This window comes from Magnolia sinica, chromosome 12 (genome assembly GCF_029962835.1).
Source record: "Magnolia sinica isolate HGM2019 chromosome 12, MsV1, whole genome shotgun sequence".
Classification (NCBI taxonomy): domain Eukaryota; kingdom Viridiplantae; phylum Streptophyta; class Magnoliopsida; order Magnoliales; family Magnoliaceae; genus Magnolia; species Magnolia sinica.
In genome coordinates this window covers 73471776-73492334 of record NC_080584.1, presented here as the reverse complement: position 1 = coordinate 73492334, position 20559 = coordinate 73471776, and the positions used below count along the sequence as shown (strand labels likewise).

Here is a 20559-nt window from a genome sequence, read left to right as displayed (position 1 = left end):
ACAAATTTTATATTGATCCAAAACTTCTGTTAGCCCAAAAAGAGTTTCAATGGTGGACATTTAATCCCCACTGCCGTCCGTAGTGTGGTCCACTTAATATTATATCTATCTTTCTTTTTTTCCTCAAGTCTTAATAAGATATTGCCAAATGGATGGACGGTTTGGATATAACACATACCTCATGATCAGACCCACAAATCTCACTGACGTTGCACCAGCTAATCTGCTTCATACACCACCCAATCCGCTTCTGTCAGTTTGGGTCTGACTGACAAGACGACAGCCTCACCTGCTTCCGCCAACCATCCTTCAACGTTACAGATTGCGTACTAAGTAAACTCTGTTGGGCCCACCGTGAATGTATATGATCTATCCACGCCGTCCATCCGTTTTTCCATCTTATTTTAACGGTTGAGACCAAAATTTAATCATACCCAAAGATCAAATGGACCACACCAAAGGAAAAAGTTGGAATAATGATTTCCACCGTTGAAACCTTTTTAGGGCCCACAATGATATTTATTTCTCGTCAAACCTGTTCATACAATCACACGGACACGGATGAAGGGGAAAAAATACAAGATTGATCCAACACTTTCGTGGCCCCTAAGAAATTTTCAGCGGTAGATATTCAATTCACACTGTTTCCTGTGGTGTGGTCCATTTGAGGTTCATATATACTTCATTGTTTTGCTCAAGCCTTAAAATTATCTGGTAAAATAGATGAATGGTGTGGATAAAATACATAAATCACGGTGGACCCCACAGAATTTACTCAGTACACTACGGGTACTGAGTTACACAGTACACTATCCGCTTACCTTCTTCAATCAACGTTGCTACGACTCTCTCATCCGTACACAGCTATACACCATTTCTCAATATATATACCTCCCTCCAACAATAAATCACATGAAGCTTCTGAACCCAACAGTAGAAAATGAGGGATTTAATCTACCAGAAGACATTCAGCTTGCTTTCTCCTTCAACAGAAAGGGAGAGACGTATATATAGATAAATAAAAAGATATAAAGAGAGAGTTGGGTTCTTTGGTGCCGAATGAAAAGGCCAGGCGGTAAAACTTTTATTTTTTGAAAATATGAGTGGGCGGTAAATCTTAACAGAGGAAAGAGAATTTTGTGAAAATAAGGAGATGTTTACATCTCGGGTCGAGTTGGTTCGGACTCTTTCGGTCCCAATTTTCGGATCGGTTCTGTTCGGATACACTACTATTCGAGCCCGACCTGAAAAAAGATCAGATATAGATTTACAGACTCGATCAGGTCGATCAAGGCCGTCGGTTCTGTTTGGAACAATACCGAGTCGGGTCGGACCCACCTGATTGGGTCCAACATGCCCACCTCTAGTCGTAGCCGAGACCTATTAGCACCGTACCCAACCAAAATATCAAATAAGGGACGCGGATTAGATACTGACAGGTTGCCTCGCCACTGAAGTGACGTCACCAAGTTCTGTGGACCTGACCATGATGTATGTGTTGTATCCATGCCGTCCATCCACCTAGAGATATCATTTTAAAGCATGAGCCAAAGAACGAGGCAGATCCAAAGGTTTAGCGGACCCCACCACAGAAAACAGCAGGAAGATTTATGCCCACCGTTGAAACCTTCCTAAGGCCCACCGTGATGTTTTTTCGAAATCAAACCTGTTCAAAAGTTAACAAAGACGTTAAAGAAGGGAAAACACAAATATCAGCTTGATCGAAAACTTTTGTGGCCTTTAGAAATTTTTAACGGTGGCCCCACTCTCCCCATTGTTTTCTGTGGTGTGGTCCACTGGAGTCTTGGATGTGACTCATTCTCTGGAACATACCTAAAATGATCTATCCAGATCGATGGACGGCGTGGATACAAAACATACATCATGGAGGGACCTACAGAACTTGATGACGTCACTTCAGTAGCAGTCTCGCTACTCAACCTGTCAGTAGCCAATCCGCGTCCTCAAATAAGGCCCCAGGGATGAAACTCACACAAGGGGTCATATTGGCACGTGTGCTCCCTGGTAAGAGCCGATTTCTGCACACACATGAAGCACGAGAAAAAGGAAAATCTGCCAGTCATTGACTTTTGATTTCAGGCACAGTCCATTTTCATCACGTGGGTGGAACCTTTCTTCTTTATGATTTCCCTTTTGCTATTATTGATGGGCCCACGGTGGAAACATCACGGTCATGCAACGTGAAATTTAAGACACACGTACATTGGATATTTAATTGCCCTGGGAACTTCTCAGGACATCTCAAGTCAAAATCTAAGTTTGTAGAAGGGGATTAACTCCTGAGAGCTTCAGTAGCTATTTGGCTACTAAAGCAACGTCACTAAGTTCTGTGGGACCACTATGATGTATGTGTTGTATCCACACCGTTCATCCCTCTGGCTAGATTAGTTTAGGACGTAAGCCTAAAGCGAAGCAAATCCAAACAAAAAGCAGTGGGATAGTGATGTTTACTGCTTAAACGTCACAGAGCCCACCTTAATATTTATTATTCCACACTTTAACATAGTCCGCGGACTACCTGACATGCCTTTCTTTTATATGCTTTTCAGGCAGAATTCCTCACCATTCATTTTTAAAAAGTAGTCCATTTGTTATGGACCACTCGTTTGGTTGATTTTCCCTATATAAAGGAGCTTAGGGCTCTACACAATCAAGTATCTCCGTCCATTTATAGAAAAGTCCTTGAGAAAGTAGGGTTTTTAACGATTTCCATGGCCTTCTCTCATCGAGTTTTTTCATATCCCCATTCCCCCCTCGCTCCCATCACTCAACCCAAATGCCATGAGTTTAGAACAAAGAAAACCATGATACCATATGTCTCCGCTGGCGACCGTCCGATCATCACCGAGGAGCACAACCTGGTCTCCATGCCGTCTTCCAAACCATTTGACGCTAACATGGCAAGAAACTTACTACTCTTCCAAATGATTTTGTTTTGTTTTTGTTGTTGTTGTTGTTGTTGTTATTATTATTATTAATTTCTTGTTTTTTCAAAGAAAAATATAACTTAGCATTCATGTTCTACCATGTTTTACTCATGTAGGACTACTTTCACGTCAAACGAATGGAGAAACTCAAGGAAGTCCGGCATATTCTCCACGGTCTATATGATCCATTAGAATGTATGATGATGATCGACGTCTTACAATGCCTCAGCATCGATTACCACTTCCAGCAAGAAATTGAAGAAATTCTTAGTCGCCTGTATAAGAACCTTGGTGGAGCCAATATTGGTAACGCCAAAAATGGCTTGTATGACACTACGCTTAGCTTCCGCTTGTTGCGACAACATGGTTACTATGTGTCACCAGGTGGGTCACATTCTGATATTGTCATTTTTATGTTGCGATGTGTTTGACTGCTTAATTGAACCAAATTGCAATTGTTCAATTTATTATAGTGGAAATACGAAAGTAAATTTCAAATTCCGCTACAAACGCGTGCACCTTATTATGAATGTTGCTTGGACTAACACCACTTTGGTAATTTTCTCTTTATTTATTTGAACAATTGCAATTCGATTTGATTAGACATCCAAATAGAATCTCCCCACACAGAATTTGCTGACCCTAATGCATGCATGGAACAGACATATTCAACAAGTTTAGAGATTGTGAAGGGAGATTTAAACCACAGTTAAGCAAAGATATAAGTGGAATGTTGGGTTTATATGAAGCTTCATGTCTCGGAATGGAAGGAGAGGACATCCTCGACCAAGCTTCTGATTTCACTAGCAAACAGCTCAAGGCTGCGATGACCTCAATGGAACCAGGTCTTGCGGGACTCGTGGGCCACACCTTACAGAATCCCATCCACATGAGCTTGCCAAGGTTCAATACCAAAAATTACCTCAATCATCGACATGGAGACAATGGGTCCACCAGATTCATACATGAACTTGCTAAGTTGGATTTCAACGCTGTCCAATCATTGCACCAAATGGAGCTTAGAGAGGTTTCGAAGTAAGCTGTTAAGCAACATTTATTGAATCAATTGTGTATTTTGTATTATGAGCTATACCATCTAATCTGATGCTTTACCATTTTAGGTGGTGGAGAGACCTGGGCCTGGCACAAGAGCTAAGTTTCGCGAGGGACCAACCGATGAAATGGTACATGTGGCCCTTGGCGATCCTCTCAAATCCTCATTTCTCAAAGTATAGGATCGAGCTCACAAAACCTATTTCACTTATCTATATAATCGACGACATTTACGATATTTATGGGACGCTCGATGAACTCACCCTCTTCACTGAGGCAATCGATAGGTGCTGAACATTCTATTTCTTCTTCCTTGTAACAAATTAAATTGTGTATTTTCGTTTTTTTATATAGCTTTTTTTTTTTTCTTTCTTTTCTCCTTGTAATCTTAATTAGATTCAACCATTTTTACAGGTGGGAATTCTCAGCTGTAGATCGGCTTCCAAGGTACATGCAGATATGCTTCATGGCCCTCTACAACATCACCAATGAGATCAGTTTTCTGGTACTCAAGGAACATGGTTGGAATCCCATTCATTCATTGAGAAAAACGGTAAATTACCATATACCACGACTTTCATGAAGGTGCCACTTATGTGCTGATAGTTTACCATTCTTCTAACTATTTATTTTTTCTGCTATGAGTGTGGGGGCAAACGTGATTGAATATAACATACTGATATTTTCACTAGCACTTGTTCTTTGTGTACACTACCCATCCCATCAGTGACTAGGAATCCGGAGGTTTGGTCACTTTCCATTTCAACTTTTATGGGTGGTCCATATTGATTACAAGTACTTTGATAGAATAATACCAATGTTCCAATTGGTGGCTAAGAAAATGGGTGGTCTATATTTATTATAAGAGTGAAGGTGATTTGGACCATCCCAAGGATCACCTTTGATTGCCTAAGTTGCTTTGATTGGATGATCTTATGTTAGATACGGGCCCATGATGTTCACCTATGGACAATCACTAGTGGATGGGACCACACAAGTTTCCCCCAAAATCCATTACCCCATTAATTTTTGGAATTATCGTTTGGGATTTATTATTATTATTTTTACACAAATTAAAATTTGAATTTAAAAATGAATTTTAAATTTCAAATTCAATAAGATAAGGAAGGGATATTGGAAGAGATAAACTTATCCCTCCTTGTAATTGTTAACTTGTTGCTGTTCACCTTCCATTTTCAACTTTTATGAAGGTGTTAAAATTATATAAGCTGTCATATCTTATGGTCATTCATCCAAGTCGCCTTTGGACCTAACCTTCCAATCAGGGACTATGAAAATGAGCATTTTATATTGATTATATATTAAGAAGGCTTTAGTCATTGATGCAGTCCAATATCAATGATGCAGGGCCCAAACTTGTAGGGTAGCCTGTGTAAGCCCATCCCTATTCTGTATTCTTTTACAAATGCAAAGTTTTCTAGGCCTTGGAAACTAACTTTCATCTATCCGTCACAATGCAGTGGGCTGACTTGTGCAAGGCATTCCTGGTAGAAGCAAAATGGTTCGCCTCAGGACAGATGCCAAAGGCCGATGAGTACTTGAGAAATGGAGTGATTAGCACAGGAGTACATATTGTCTTGGTCCACGCATTTTTTCTTTTGGGCCATGGGATCACAAAGGAGAGTACAGAACGTGTGGATAGTATTCCAGGACTCATAACCAGTCCAGCAGCAATTCTAAGGCTCTGGGACGATTTGGGTAGTGCCAAGGTACAAGCATTAGTGGCTGTCATTTCATAGATTTTAAATCTACATAGGTGCTTTGTGACACATAGGCATATGGTAGTGCATCGGTGAGATCTAGGTCTTTGACTATAAGGCATGCAAAATGGTTTTGGTTGATTCATCAGATGGGCCATGCACGTATGTTGACCATGGATAGTTGGCTGATTAGACATAAATTTTAACTGTCTATTTTCCTTGTGCATGCCTGGACATCTGACAGTAAGTTCTCCGACCCGGTTTTTGGACCAGGGCATGGTTGCAGTGCCTGCTACGTGATGAGTGGACAGGATCTAACGCATGCTGCTATATTGGCTTTTGTGACATAAAGGCCACTGTAGTTCTCCGGAGGCATGTTCCTCTGTATGCTAGCAGAATAAGCTTATTCTACTACTACTGAGAGCCAGTGGCCCGGTGTGATTTAGGGCTCACAGTCAGAAGGAGTGCCTTTAAATTTCATGCCGTGTCCCCACATCAGGTCGATCCAAAACACAGGTGGGTCACACCATTGAGAACCATTGGTGAGGAGCCGCCCACCGTAACATTTCGGAGTGTCTGGTCTACTGAATTTTTCATGATTTAAATGCTGTGCCCCACCTAAGTTTTGGATAAGATTTTTTTCCTCCCTAGAAAAGATAAGAGGGCTTACATGATACATGAAGTAGATGTCATGCATACATCATATGTAGAATAAGCTTACTGCACAAACATTGTAGATGAACCAGCTGATTCCAAGTGCAGGTATAAGCTTAGCGTGTGGGTCCCACCTTGATGTTTTTGTAAGATTACAATATGTCCATGATATGCTCCCCCTCTTATTCTCCTTGGCTCTAAAAAACACGGGTCAACCAAAATTCTGGTGGGTCACACTATCCAAAATCATGTGGCGTGGCCTACCAAACTTTTGAAACCGATTGAAAATTTTTAGGTGTTAATTCAGCCTGATGGGATGACTTACGACTGGATTAGATGGCATATTAAATAGTGTCCCCACAAAATGTATAAGGTTTTCAACAGTGGACATCCCATACAACTGTTTTGAATGGGTTTTTTGGACGCACATGATGGATGAATTGAACACCATTGGTGGGAAATGAGTGTAATACATGTCCTTATAAGCCTCTCGTACCAAATTTTTACCCATTCCTCTCTCTCTCTCTCTCTCTCTCTCTCTCTCTCTCTCTCTCTCTATAGGATGAGAATCAAGAAGGAAAAGATGGCTCGTACGTGGAATGCATCATAAAAGAGCATGGCATCACATCTCCATCTATTGCGCGAGAACATGTCATGCAAATGATTTCCATGGAATGGAAGAAACTCAATAAGGAATTCATCTCCTCAAGCTCATTCTCTCCATCTTTCAAGGAAGCCTCACTCAACAGTGCACGTATGGTGCAAATTATGTACAGTTATGACCAAAATCAACAGCTACCAAGTCTTGAAGGACACATTAATTCATTGCTTAAAGAAAAAATGCATCTCTAAGGAAGCCCATGCAAAGAAGAAAAGAAAATATCTTATCCCACTCAAGCTCCACGAGTATCCACATGTATGCACGAATATGTGGGTTTTTTTTTTTTTTCTTGGGGGTGAACACGTGTATCTGTGCCATGTTTTGATTGAATTACTGCAAAAAAAAAAAAAAGGGTACTTGTAAAATTACACTTCTCGTTGGTGGGATGATCTTATTATATCAATGATTAGGCTAAAAATAACTGCACTTTTTTTTTTTACTCGTTTTGTCTCTCCAACTGTTTGTATATGGATTTTTTTGTTCAACTATATACACTTTGGTATCATGGGATTCCCAAGAAACACCATCTTTCAGGAAAAAAAAAAAAAAAACAGAATAGAAATAAAGAGCTGGGCTTCACAGACATTTAGGTATGCAAAAAGACGATAGAATCATAGAAAAAAGAATCTGTCACCCAAGGACTACTGAGTCAGTCGTACTCATTTTCTTCACGTGAGTTGACCGAATTTTCAGTTTGCAAAGTAGAATCTGTCACCTGATGACTGCTGAGTTAGGCATGATTCATTTTCTTCACGCAAGTAGACCGAGTTTTCAGTCTGCAAAGTGGACGCCGATTCTGTGCGAAAGCCGTTCCCTGATAGTTTCTGGACTAACCCATTTTAGAGCAAGCAATAAAAAATGAGCTGAATCCAAAGACTCGAGTTGGACACATAAGGGGAAATAGTGGTCCACCATTGATACACTGGCATAGCCACAAAAGTTCTGTATAGGCTAATATTTTTGTGTTTTCAGTTCATCCCTGTGGGAGTGACCTTATAAATGGTTTAGATAGCATATAAACATTAAAGCGGAGCCCAGAAAGATTTCAATGGTAGGCATTTCTTTTCCAGTTTTCCATCCCATGTAGCCCACTCGAGCCTTGCATCCTGCTCATTTTTGGTCACTTTTCCTAAAATGAGCTCATAAAACGGATGGATGAGTAATTTTCTCACAAACATCAGGATGGCCCCACCTAACTTCCCAGCACAGGAACTTCTTAGAAAGCCTTTGACAGGAAATCAGTGTCCTGCCCCACCTAACTTCCCAGCACAGGAACTTCTTAGAAAGCCTTTGACAGAAAATCAGTGTCCTGCATGGCTTCAAATTGATGGGGCCCAGATGGCGCATGATACACAGGCATTCGTCAAATTATGTAAAAGAACACACACAACTAGATGTCACAGTGGTTGTCATAGTACAAAAATCACGTTAATGGAATGATCATAGCCTTTGATTCGTTGGCTTTCTTTTGTCCAAACTATTGGATGATTCTTGCCATGGGTACTGCTGGTTAGTCAAAAACCAAATGGGAAGGTGCATTTGAGAGATATGATTTGGTAATTAGGTTGCCTACCATCTATATATGAATTATATATTCACACCATTCATCTGTTTTTCCAGCTTATTTTAGGCCATGGTGCCAAAAATGAAGAAGATAAAAGTTTTAGGTGTACCACGCTGCAGGAAAAAGTGGTTAATGACCATTGAAAACCTCTTGTGAGCCACAAAAGTTTTAGATCAAGCTGATATTTTCCTTTCCCTTTAAACCAGATCTGTATGACCTTATCAATATCTTAGATGGTCAATAAATATTATGGTGGACGTCAGGAAGCTTTTAATGGTGGAGATTCAATGACCACTGTGCTTTGTGATGTGGTCTTCCTGAAACTTGTATTAGCTTTATTTTTTGGACTGTATACTAAAATGATCTTGGAAAAAGAGATGTATGACATGGATATACAATGCATACAACAAAGCGGGCCCTATGGTTAGGGTTCCACCCACGCCATTAGTTCCCCAGTCTCACCCAAATTGCGCTCCTTGAATGGTAAGATCCTTTATATCATGTCTCTTTTCCACTATCAACATGAGTCGGATGTGTTGGCAGCGTTGCACAAAAACTTTAAGATCTCACCTCCCAAAAACACTAGAATTATGGAATATAATAAAGCAATGAAATAAATCAAAGCACAAACCACATGACACAAGAGATTTTACATGGAAAACCCTTGAAGAGGTAAAAACCACGGGACCTAGTTCACAGCAACAATTCACTATAAAGTAGAACGTTACAACCGATCACAAGCACACATTGCTTGGATCAAACCTTCTTCACTCACGCAAGAGTGGATGAACAATAAGAGAATAATGAAAAACAGAGAGATCTCACTGATCACGAGGATGTAAAAGCGCCAACTGCGTAGTAGATCACCTTTACGAGCAGAATCCTCCCTTTCACAAGCTTCCTCTTTTTTTCCTCTCTCTCTCTCACCTTGGCCATGTAAATGCCTTAGCACAATAGCTTTTGAAAGCCTTAACATACCATAGAATAGCCCTAGGGACCCCTATTTATAGTTTAGGCAACTCCCCTTCCGTACCTCTATGAAATCGCATCGAATTTACACAGTTCGTACAAAATCCGCGCAGAATCTGCATAACTCTCGACTAGTCGGGCCGGGTCCTCAATTGGTCAAAGGATCCCTTCGACTGGTCGAGCCTGTCCCTCAACTGGTCAAGCCCAAAAAATACAGCTTGATGGACTTTGAGTCGAGCGAGCCTCGACTGGTCGAGCAGCTCCCTTTGACCAGTCGAGTAGCATGGTGAAAGATATCCATTTTACAACCGGATGCACTACCTCTTCTCTGAACTGAGGAGGAAAACCCCATCGGATGATATTAGGAAAATAGAATAGTTATAGCCAACTATGAGTAGTTTTGTCATTTAGTAAAATATGATGACTGATGCGTAAGTGCAAACGAATGAAAGCTAGTCAAACCCATGAAAGTGGTTGTCCATCCCTAAAGTTTATTATTTTGAGCAGTTCAATCTAATTAGGACAAAAAGTGGATGGCATTTTAAAATGCCTTCTTTGTTATTTTAGAAGAAGATGGATTTTTTTTTTTCTTCAGATTTTTTTTTTCTAATTTTTTTGAAGAAGAAAAGAATAAAAAATTGTGTTCAAAAAATATATATTTATTATTATTTTTTCTATTTTTCTTAAGAATGTTTTTATGATTCTTCTCTCTTAGGAGGGGAAGAAGATTCTTCAAATTTTATTATGGTCCTGGATTCGATCGCAAGAAAGTGACAACAACTGTGCATGGAAAGGATGTAATATGGAGCCAAGGTATAGAGGAGAGAGAGAGAGAGAGAGAGAGAGAGAGAGAGAGAGAGAGAGAGAGAGAGAGAGAGAGAGGGGATTAGGGTTAGGGTGTCGAAGATAGATCGAGGGAATGAGAGAGAGATGAGGGTTTCAGAGGCGGGAGAGGGGTTTTCGGTTTCCCTCTCTCAAGACATGGAAATTGAATTGGAATCTTATTGGCTAACATTTTATTAGAATCTTAGGTGTTAACTGGCTAATATTTTATTGGGTGTTACACTTACTATGTGGGGCCCACCTCTATCACTTTTTCCTATATCCACACGGTTCATCCATTTTTTCAGCTCATTATCGAACTTAACCCCAAAAATTAAGTAGATTCAAATCTCAGGTGGACCCCACCACTTGAAACAGTGGTGAATGACCATTAAAAATCTTTTAAGGGCCACAAGAAGTTTTCTATTAATGGTGGATGGCAAATAAACATTAATATGGACATTACTGTCTAGTGGACCTTATCAACGGGTTGGATGGCAAATAAACATTACTGTGGGCATTACGGTGGGCCTTGAAGTTTTAAATGGTAAGCATTCAATCCCCACGGTTTCTTATGGCATAGTCCACCTAAGATTTGGATCTCTCTAATTTTTTGAACCACAACTTAAATTGGGCTGGAAAAATGGATGGACAATGTGGATATATATCAAATCACCAAGGTAGGCCCCAAAGTTAAGGTAACACCTATAATAAAGGGTTTAATTACTCTTTGTTTTTGCCGACAGCTTTGTGTGCTTCGGCGATGAAAAAAAGCCATTGGTGACATCGATAGCTAAAAGCCGTTGGAGAAACCACCATACGATCGTTGGCTTTGGTTTTTTTTTTTTTTTTTTTTTTTTTTTTTTTTCTTTTTTGTACTGTCAAGGTTTGTGTGATCATATGAAGGTTAGATGGGACCCGTCCTATGGTTGACACTGTTGGGGAGAAGGAATGCAAGTGCAAGGTTAGGAAGAATATCTAGAGGCTGAAGACGGTGCAAACAAGAGAGGTTGAGAGATGACATGCCGGAGGGATAGGTCACCTTCTAGGGGACCCCTCCTCCCCCCCAAGGCAACACGCGAACAATAGCTTGAATCACATATAACGATCACTAAAGAGAATATGCAATTATAGGGCATTGGAGAGCCACAAATTTAAAAGCGACTTTAGCCTCTTCGTGGGGAACCTACCTTGCGATTGCTCCCAAATTTACCTACTGGGTATATTCAGTAGATATGGAAAATTTCTGGATGTGTGCATCCCATCCTGCCCTGATTCTTAACAACCACGAGGGTTTGCTTTTGTCCTATTTTTGTGTGAATAGGATGCGAAGGCAGCCATGGATGTCCTAAACAGTCGAAGAACTGATGGGATGGTGATTTCAATCAGGAATGCAAAACCAAGGGTTCCCACATCTTCCAAGGACAACCATGGTGTAGTAGAACCTCTAATACCTAACAAGATCAAAGGTTTTTCATATGCGGCAGCGGTCTCTTCCAGGAGACAGGGAAAACGGTACGAGGACGTCTTGGAAGAAAAGATTACAACAATAGCTGACCTGAAAGCAGTGGTGAGAAAACTGGAGGAACTGCACCTTGGACTAGTGGGAATAACTACATGCCCCAATATATCGATCATGAGATTGATCGAAGCTATCAGGTCATCTAAATTTACGTTATCAACAATAGATGTGGGCAGATTATCCCCAATCTATTTCCTCATTAAAACTTAAAACCAAGTCTGAATACATGGAATTCATGGAAGACTTCTCTTTACAGAAACTGATGGGTTTAGAGACAGTGTCCCCTGAGGTGGGCCAAGTAGGTGAGGGGACCTGGGTCTGACTATTTGGCATCCCAACCCACACCTGGATAGAAGCAGTAATCTTTGATTCAAACAGAAAATACGGGCTATTCCAGGCATATGCTCGAATCATGGTCCAACTTCGGCCGGGAGTTGATATGAAGCGAGTCCTGAAACTACTAGTAGCAGATAAAGCCTTCCCAATCTATCCTAAGATGGAAAATTGCTCCTCAGACGGGCACTCCACCACCATTCCCCCCCCCCCGATCAAGTACATATCAGTAGATCATGGGAAGGCTCAGAAAGCACCAGAAAGTGGGTGGAGAAAAGGTTCCAACAAGGAACAATTGTTAATGAATGCTGCCTAGAAGATGTTTGTCGAAATGCCTCAAAGGTAAGTTAGCCATGCCCTCTAGATGTTCATGATTATGCAACAAAAGGCTTGAAGTTAGGATCCACTGGACCGACAACCCCCCGCCAGAGATAACATCATCGACAAAAAACTGGAAATCAGGTCAGACTATCCAATTCTACTCCACTTAGAGGCATCTCCCATATAGGTTCCTCAAGTTGAAGAGACTCTTCTCAAAAGCATGTTAGGAGATCAGAACTTGGGCCCCTAGGTTTCAAGTCTTAATGCCTATGGAGCCCACCCCTCCCAGGGCGCTGGAAATAAATTACACTTCATATCTTTTAGTTAGAGATGCAATAACCTGACCAGCCAGGGAGAGGGTAGTCTCCAAGCCAGGTATATTGGGGCTCGGCAAAAAATCCAGTCCTGATTTGTCAGGTGTTCCCTTATGTGCTCGCAAGAGAGTAATGAGGACAAGGGTGAAGTTTCTCTCTGGAACATCCCCTTAGTCCCAACCTTAGGGGAGAAAAATCCCCCACACTCTCCATAACATCCAGAGACAGTGAAATCTGACTGTAGGATTGAGGATTAGGAGGAGCGTCGAACATCTGGCCGAATAGAGCAACTAGAAGACTGTAGTCCAACCTTGTAACTCGATGTTCTAGATCATCGAGAGACAGTAGACACTGAGGTGCCTCCAAACTAGATTCAAAGGGAGACAAGTGAATTGATCCGGCTTTAGCTTCAGAATTCTAGAGATTTAATAGGAAGCCCTTAGAAATAAACCCTAGGAGTATAGGGGAGAAGCACCTCAAAAGGAAGAACCTCGTTTGTTCAAGCTGCGAAGGCTAAACAGAAGGGCTGTGAATTCAGGCTATGTTACCGATGGAACTCCAGGCTGCGAAGGCTAAACAGAAGGGCTGTGAATTTAGGTTGTGTTACTGATGGATAAAATCATTATGTGGAACGTCCAAGGCATAGGAAACTAGCCTACCATCAGGACAGTTAAGAGGCTTATCAGTTGTCCTAACCCTTGGATTATGGCGATACTCGAACCAATGCTTAGGGAGGATAAGAGAGTGGGGATAGGCCTTAAGCTTGGTTTCCACACCTCCTGTTCTAATGGAGAAGAGGGAAGGAATATTTGAGTATTTCATAGGAATCTCCTCATTGTTTCACTTCTTAACAAGACTAGCCAATCGATTTCTTTAGCAGTGGGTATGCAGAACTTCCAGGTGCTAATCAACTTTGCCATCATATACACAAGCTGCGCTAGAAGCCATAGAAGGGTTGTAAGGCCCGTATCCTAGCCCCTACTATTCTGGAGGCTTCCGCAATCTTTCCAGTCGAATTTTGGCTACCCACGATGCGTAGACTGCATTTGCTCACAACCCTGAGTCGTGTCCCGTATTTTAGAGTTGGCTCGACCCGAGACATATACCATTCCGACCGCACCGTCGTCGCGGTTCCAATGCCACGTCTTGCACATCGATTTGATACCTTAGTCAAGAGATGTGGATCCGTATTCAGTTCGAGGAAAACACCGCGCGTTTGCAATCCCAAGAGAATCTCTACAACATGTCCCATCAATAAATCACTCAATCAATCAATCAATTAATCACCTCATGTCAAGTATAAGAGTAATCCCAAAGTCAACTCTCTTCCTTACTCTCTCTTACACACCCATACATGTCAAGTACAACTATCACCTCACATCCATCACTCACATCTATCACCTCTCTTATAACCACCCTCGCTCTCTCTCTCTCTCTCTCTCTCTCTCTCTCTCTCTCTTCACAAAATTCCAAGCAACAAAGTGGTGGACGTCCAAGCTTTCCTAAGAGAGAAAAGTGCATGTGTGTGGCCCACTTCCAACCCCAAGATCCATCATCCTAGCCATTCCTTTCTCATCATCTTCCATCAAAGAGGGACACAAGGAGCTCGATGTTCCATTGGACCAAGAAGATCGAACGGTGGGTGTTTCTATAGGCCTAGATTTCATATTTTTATGATGGGCCAAGTGAGGCCTACTGATCGATAGTATGGATCTCACTTTGGACCCTAAATGAGGCCAATGGTCAACCTTGATTCCCATGATCATTCCATGATGGGGCCATTATCCATGGACCTCATCATGATGTTTATTTTTCTTGCATGAATAGGGTCATCTAGACCTTACATTTCGGTGGAGAAAGGATCTCCACCGTTGATTTTGATCGGTGGGCCCATATGTAATGGGACCCACTTGATGTACGTTATAAATTATTGAAGGGAGGGCCCATAGTGCCGGGGTCCCTTCATCCAGTGGCCCACTTGGTTTCAACTGTAGGCATTCCTCTCTCGATTGTTTCATCTCCGGTGGCCCACTTGAGTTTTGGAGCCTCCTCATTTTTAATAGCATGTCTTAAAATGAGGTCGAAAAAAGGATGGAAGGGTTTGCTTTCTCACAAACATCGCAATGGCCCCACCTAGAGTCCTTGCGCAGGAACTTCCTGCAAAAGGCTTTTGTAGGGAATCCGCGCCCGTGATCTGGGAAGGATTGGCTGGTGTACCACACCAGCTATATAGCTGGTGCAGGTACGTGTGGGGTGAAGAGGAGCACCGATGCTCCTCGAGCTTGAGTTGTACGAACGGTGGAGATTAAAGTTACATAGCCCCAAAATGACATTTATTATATCCACACAGCTCCTCCATTTTTAGAGATCATTTTAAATCATTACTAAAAAACCGAACAACATCCAAAGATAAAATGGACCACACCACAGATAGCAGCTAAGATAATTATTTTCACCGTTAAAAATTTTGTAAGACCTACCATAACGTTTATTTTCCATCCAATCTGTTCATTAGGTCAAACAGACCTAGACGAAGAGGAAAAACAAACTTTATATTGATCCAAAACTTCCATGACCCCAAAAGGGTTTCAATGGTAGATGCTCAATCCCCCACTGCTTTTTTCAGTGTGGTTACTTCGATCTTTAAATATGTCTTATTTTTTAGTCTCAAGCCTTAATATAAGCTCTTAAAATGAATGGATAGTTTGGATAACACATACCTCATGATGAGACCCGCCGAACTTGCTGAGGCCAATACACCAGCTATACGGCTAGTGTGTGGTACACCAGCCAATCTGCTTCCGTGATCTAGTGTCTTCAAGGACACGTGGACCAATGAGAAGTGATCACATTGAATTTTCCCGTCCCTTCCATAAAGGCAATCGGCGCTCGTTTGTTTCACGTTGGTAGATACCTTTTCTTTTACAAAATCATGGAGTTTGGATGTGGAACCCCATTACCCTCACTGAAGAGTACGGTGGGAACATCACGGTCATGCAAAGTGACCTTTAAGACATCTCAAGTCTTCCATGCTTTAAGCTCCTGTCGGTGTGGTCGTCCATCCTTTTTTCTATAATATTTCAGGGCATGAGACAAATATTAAGGCTGATACACGGCTCAAGCGTTCCACACTAAAGGAAACAGTGGGAATTAGATGGTTACAGTTGAAAACTCCTCAGGGCCACAGACGGCTCTGATCAAGCTTATAGTTGTGTTTTCCCTTCATTCGGGTGGTTTGTGTGATATTATGAAGGTTAGAAGGCAAATAAACCTCACAGTGGATTTTAATAAGGTTTCAACGCTACGTCGATGGTTTAATCCTCATTTCTTTATGTGAAGTGGCTCACTTGAGTTTTGGATGAACCTCATTTTTGAACTTATGCTATAGAATGATATGTAAAAATTTAATGGATAATATGGATCTAAATCATAAATCACAGTGGGTCCAAAGAAGTTCCATACGTTAAAAGTGAAGGTAGATTGGCAAGTCACCAATTAGAATGGCTAGTGGTTGGTGCTCCATGGGCCCCACTATGATGCGTGTGTTTCATCCATGTTGTCCATCCATTTTTCTAGATCATTTTATAGTACAAGGCCAAACATGATTTACATCCAACTGCCAAGTGGACCACATCATAAAAAATAATGTTGATTGAACCTCCACAACGTTGAATGAAGGTCCACTATTAAAACTTTCTTGGGCCACAAAAGTTTTTGATCTTGATGATATTCGTTTTTAACCTTCTTGCAAGTCTGTATGACTTTATAAATAGGTTGGATGTCAAATAAATATCAATCATTAATGTTTTCTTGTGGTGTGGTCCACCTTAGATTTTGAGCTACCTCATATTTTGATCAAGCTCTAAAATAATCTCCAAAAATGGATAGACAATGCGGATAAAACTCATAATTCATGGTGGGGCCCACCGAGCATTGTGGCAGCATCACTGGGCAAACCGCGTTGGGCAAACCCGTCCTTAAAAGTTGGATTGGGCAGTACGCAACCTACTTGAGAAGTGACCGTACTGGATTTTCCTGTGCCTCTTGTCATATCGTGGTTCATGCCTTAAATGATCCCTCTCAATGGAAGGAGGGTATGTTTTTTTATTTTTTGTTTACCTTGTTAGTACACTCATTGTCAAATCACACTTCACCGCCCCTCTAGGGGGCGTTTCGCATGATATTAGATGGGATTAGGTGGGATGGAATTGCATTTGGTCCTGTGCCAATTCCAACTCACTTTATGAGAAGAAGGGAAAAGCTTGGAATTAGATTGGATGGAATTGCATTTAGTCCCATGCCAATTCCACTCAATGTTAGCAAGTTGCGTAGGTCTCACCATGTTGTGTGGGAAAGCTCAAGTGGACCCTACCACAGCAAGCAGCGGTGAGTAGGTGAAATACCTACTATTGAAAACTTCTTTAGGGCCACGTAAGTTTTGGATATGCCTCATCTTTAGACCCATGCCATAAAATAAGGTTATGAAATAGATAAACGGTTTGGATATAACACATATGTTATTCTCAATAGTTTCAAATGATGATTGGTATATCTATTCATTGTACCACTATATTACAAACATGGCATGGAATTAAGCTTATCCCATGCACTACAAGAAATATCATAATCAGCGGCGGATTCTCACTGGCGGCCCCGACGAAATGCCCGTGTAGATACAAAATGTGCGGCGTTTTTACGTGGTCGTCCGTGTACGGATGAGCCACCACCGCTGGATTTTTTTTTGTTTTTTTTAAAAAGGGTCTTTTGCCTCCTGAATTTCATCCCCAAATCGCGCCTGCCTTCTTTCTCTCCAAAAACCCATTTTTCCCTCCTCTCCCAAATCACCCCATCTCCAAATCGCCGGCGCCAATATTTCTCTCCCAAAAACCATTCTTCCCTCTTCTCTCCCAAAAACCCTTCTACCCTCTTATCTCCCAAATCGCCCCATCCCCAAATCGTGCACCCCATCCCCAAATCCCGAAAGTCTCTCTCTCTCCAACGTCCCTCCACTCCGGCCTCTCTTGAAAGAAGAGAAAATCGAAGGTATTCTCTCTCGATCTCTCTCCCTTCATCTCTCTCTCTCTCTCTCTCTCTCTCTCTCTCTCTCTCTCTCTCTCTCTCTCTCTCTCTTCCCCTTTCGATTATCAAGCAGCGGCAGCCATATCCGCGGTTAGTTGTTTGAAGAAATGCTCCAACCAATAACGTGTATCACTGTTGTACATTTAATCTCTCTGTTTCTTTCATACTTTTTTCGCCCATCTATAAGTGGACTAACCTGATATATGGGAGGGGAACAATCAACATAGATCCACCTCATTAGGAAGGGCTTTTGCAAACTCATCATCTCTTTCCTTGAGGTGGGAATTCAGTGGTTGTGAGAAGCTGGCATATTGGAAAGAGAGTGACATTTCGAAAAGGTCTAAGTCCTCTTGGGAGTGGTTTTTGGTTTTGCAAAATGCAACAGGACTGGTAACAACAAATTAATCCTTTTGATGTCCATCTTTAATCATTTAATTTTTAATATGATTTTTCTTTGTTTTAATGAATGCAGTAGTTGGCTTCATTTGTAGTATTGTTATAAAGGTTTAGCCTCACGAGGATATTTACTGTGTTCAGGAACCTATAATGATGTTGTACATTGCCCTGTTCTCAAATTGTTTCACCTGGACCTGTGTAAAGCATTTCTCTAACCTGTAGGGAAAAACACCTGCTATTTCTCAACTACTATTTGAAACTGATTTTTGGTGTAGCTGATTGGAAATTCAAAAGATTTTATTTTTGGGATTTTTTATTTTTATTTTTATTTTTTAATTTTAAAGTTTGAGTACTGTTTCTGTGATGGGTTTGGCTGAATTCGTATGTTGTTGGATTTTTAGTAACAAAGTCTGATTTTTTATTTTTTTAAAAAAAATTTTCTGCATCATTTGATTTCCAACCTCCCCAGGGAGTAGATTGATCAGATTGAACGGGCTGCTTCTTTTGCACTTCCGTTCTATTCCAAGAATTAAATCCAGGACACTCCTCTGCTGTTGGTCTTTTAGATTCACTTGCCTGTGTTTCCTTTTTATTACTATTCCAACCACCCCATGCATTAGACCGATCTGACTGTGTCTGATGCTTTTTCGCATCTCCCATACTGTTACTGTCCTAGCCACCGTGAGCATTAGGCTGATCTACTTGCGTTTGGTGCATCTTTTCCGCATCTCCCACACTATTACCGCCCCAGCCACCCCAGGCATTAGACTGATCTGATTGTGTAAGGTGCTTCTTTTTCGCATCTCCGATACTATTCCAAGAACTAGTTCCAGGCAACTCTGATGATTGGATAGGTTGAGTTGCCTGTGTTTCCATTTTATTAGTATCCCAACTAGACCAAACACTTGTTTTGGATGGTGTTATATCATTTTTGCTTGAATTGGGATGTTTATCAACATCCCAGCCACCCCAACCATTTGATTTCACTTCTGCAGCTGCAGCTTGTCCCCAGCATGACATGTTAGCTTTCCCATTCTCAAGTTCCGTATCCTCCAAGTTGCACTGAATCTCAGCAAAGTCATCAAACGTTGGCTTTTCAGATGCTGAGTTGCACTCCGGTGAAGGACGAAACTCCATGTTTCCATTTTCCTCGTAAAGATCATCAACATCTGCACCTAGACATTTATTGCTTACTTCTTTTTCACTAGAAATAGTGTACACCTTTATTTAGACAAGACTTCAAAAATCAGACTAGTTCAACACTTAGGTGGCCACCCTGGAAAATTATCCCTAAAAACCTCTCAATTCATGCCACATGACCCACTTAAAGTTTTGGAATAGGTAATTCTTAGGTTCTGATCATGAGGCTTATTAAATGAATGCTAAAGCCGATTGATCTCAAATTAAAATTACCTGTTTAATTCGAGATGGTAGTAATCGCTGACTGAGACAAGCCTCGTGCTGCTGAATTACCTTGGCGAAATGAATGTGTTTGGTTCCTTTTGGAAGAATGACGTGACGTGGAAAATGAGCTCTCGAACTTGAAGGTAAGGTTGCACAGGGATACACAAAGCTAGTCACTGTTGAATGCTGATATGATCAAATCGGCCTACCCTGCCCATGGTGGCACACTGCATTTTTGAGCAGCTAGATTGTGTACCTCGCACTTAAAACATACATATGATGATCTGAACCTCGCATCACATGGGATCATCCATATTATTAGCCACTGACCAAATTTACCTTTGATAGGATTATCTTAACCATCTAAAAAATGGGCCTTTTTGATTGACGAGCTGTTAGTGATTTTGGTCTCTTAGTTTAGATTTATATGCCACCAATTAAAGGGCTAGATTGGCTCAAACACTGAGTTTTTGGGGCCACGGCCCATTCACTATTGGGAATATGAAACGAATGGTTTAGATCTCATCCACGTGTGTGGCGGGTTCTGAATGAAAATGAGACACAGAAAAGGCCCAGCCTCTGGATGCATGGAATCACCCTCTAATTTCCATCCCTTTCAAGAGTACTTGGTTTCCAGCTATCGTTTGTGTCGTGCATGAAGATGGGACAATATTCTGTGTTGCTGCCAATTTGTGATTTGAAGGAGACATCCACTACATGGGGTCCACTTTCATTTTAACATTGGATTTTAATTACATGTAGATGAAAAGATATAAGAAAGGATAGAAAGAAAGGTGA

The 20559-nt window shown here is 41.3% G+C and overlaps 1 protein-coding gene across 1 annotated transcript; it reads left to right on the top strand.

The window, feature by feature from the left end:
• Positions 1–2668: 2668 nt before the first annotated feature.
• LOC131221702 ((3S,6E)-nerolidol synthase 1-like) lies at positions 2669–7243 on the top strand. The gene is made up of 7 exons (XM_058216998.1): positions 2669–2921; positions 3065–3332; positions 3611–3983; positions 4070–4288; positions 4416–4554; positions 5483–5731; positions 6938–7243. Exons 1-7 carry the CDS (start codon positions 2733–2735, stop codon positions 7226–7228), a joined length of 1728 nt encoding a protein of 575 aa, XP_058072981.1. The 5' UTR covers positions 2669–2732; the 3' UTR covers positions 7229–7243.
• Positions 7244–20559: the final 13316 nt, after the last annotated feature.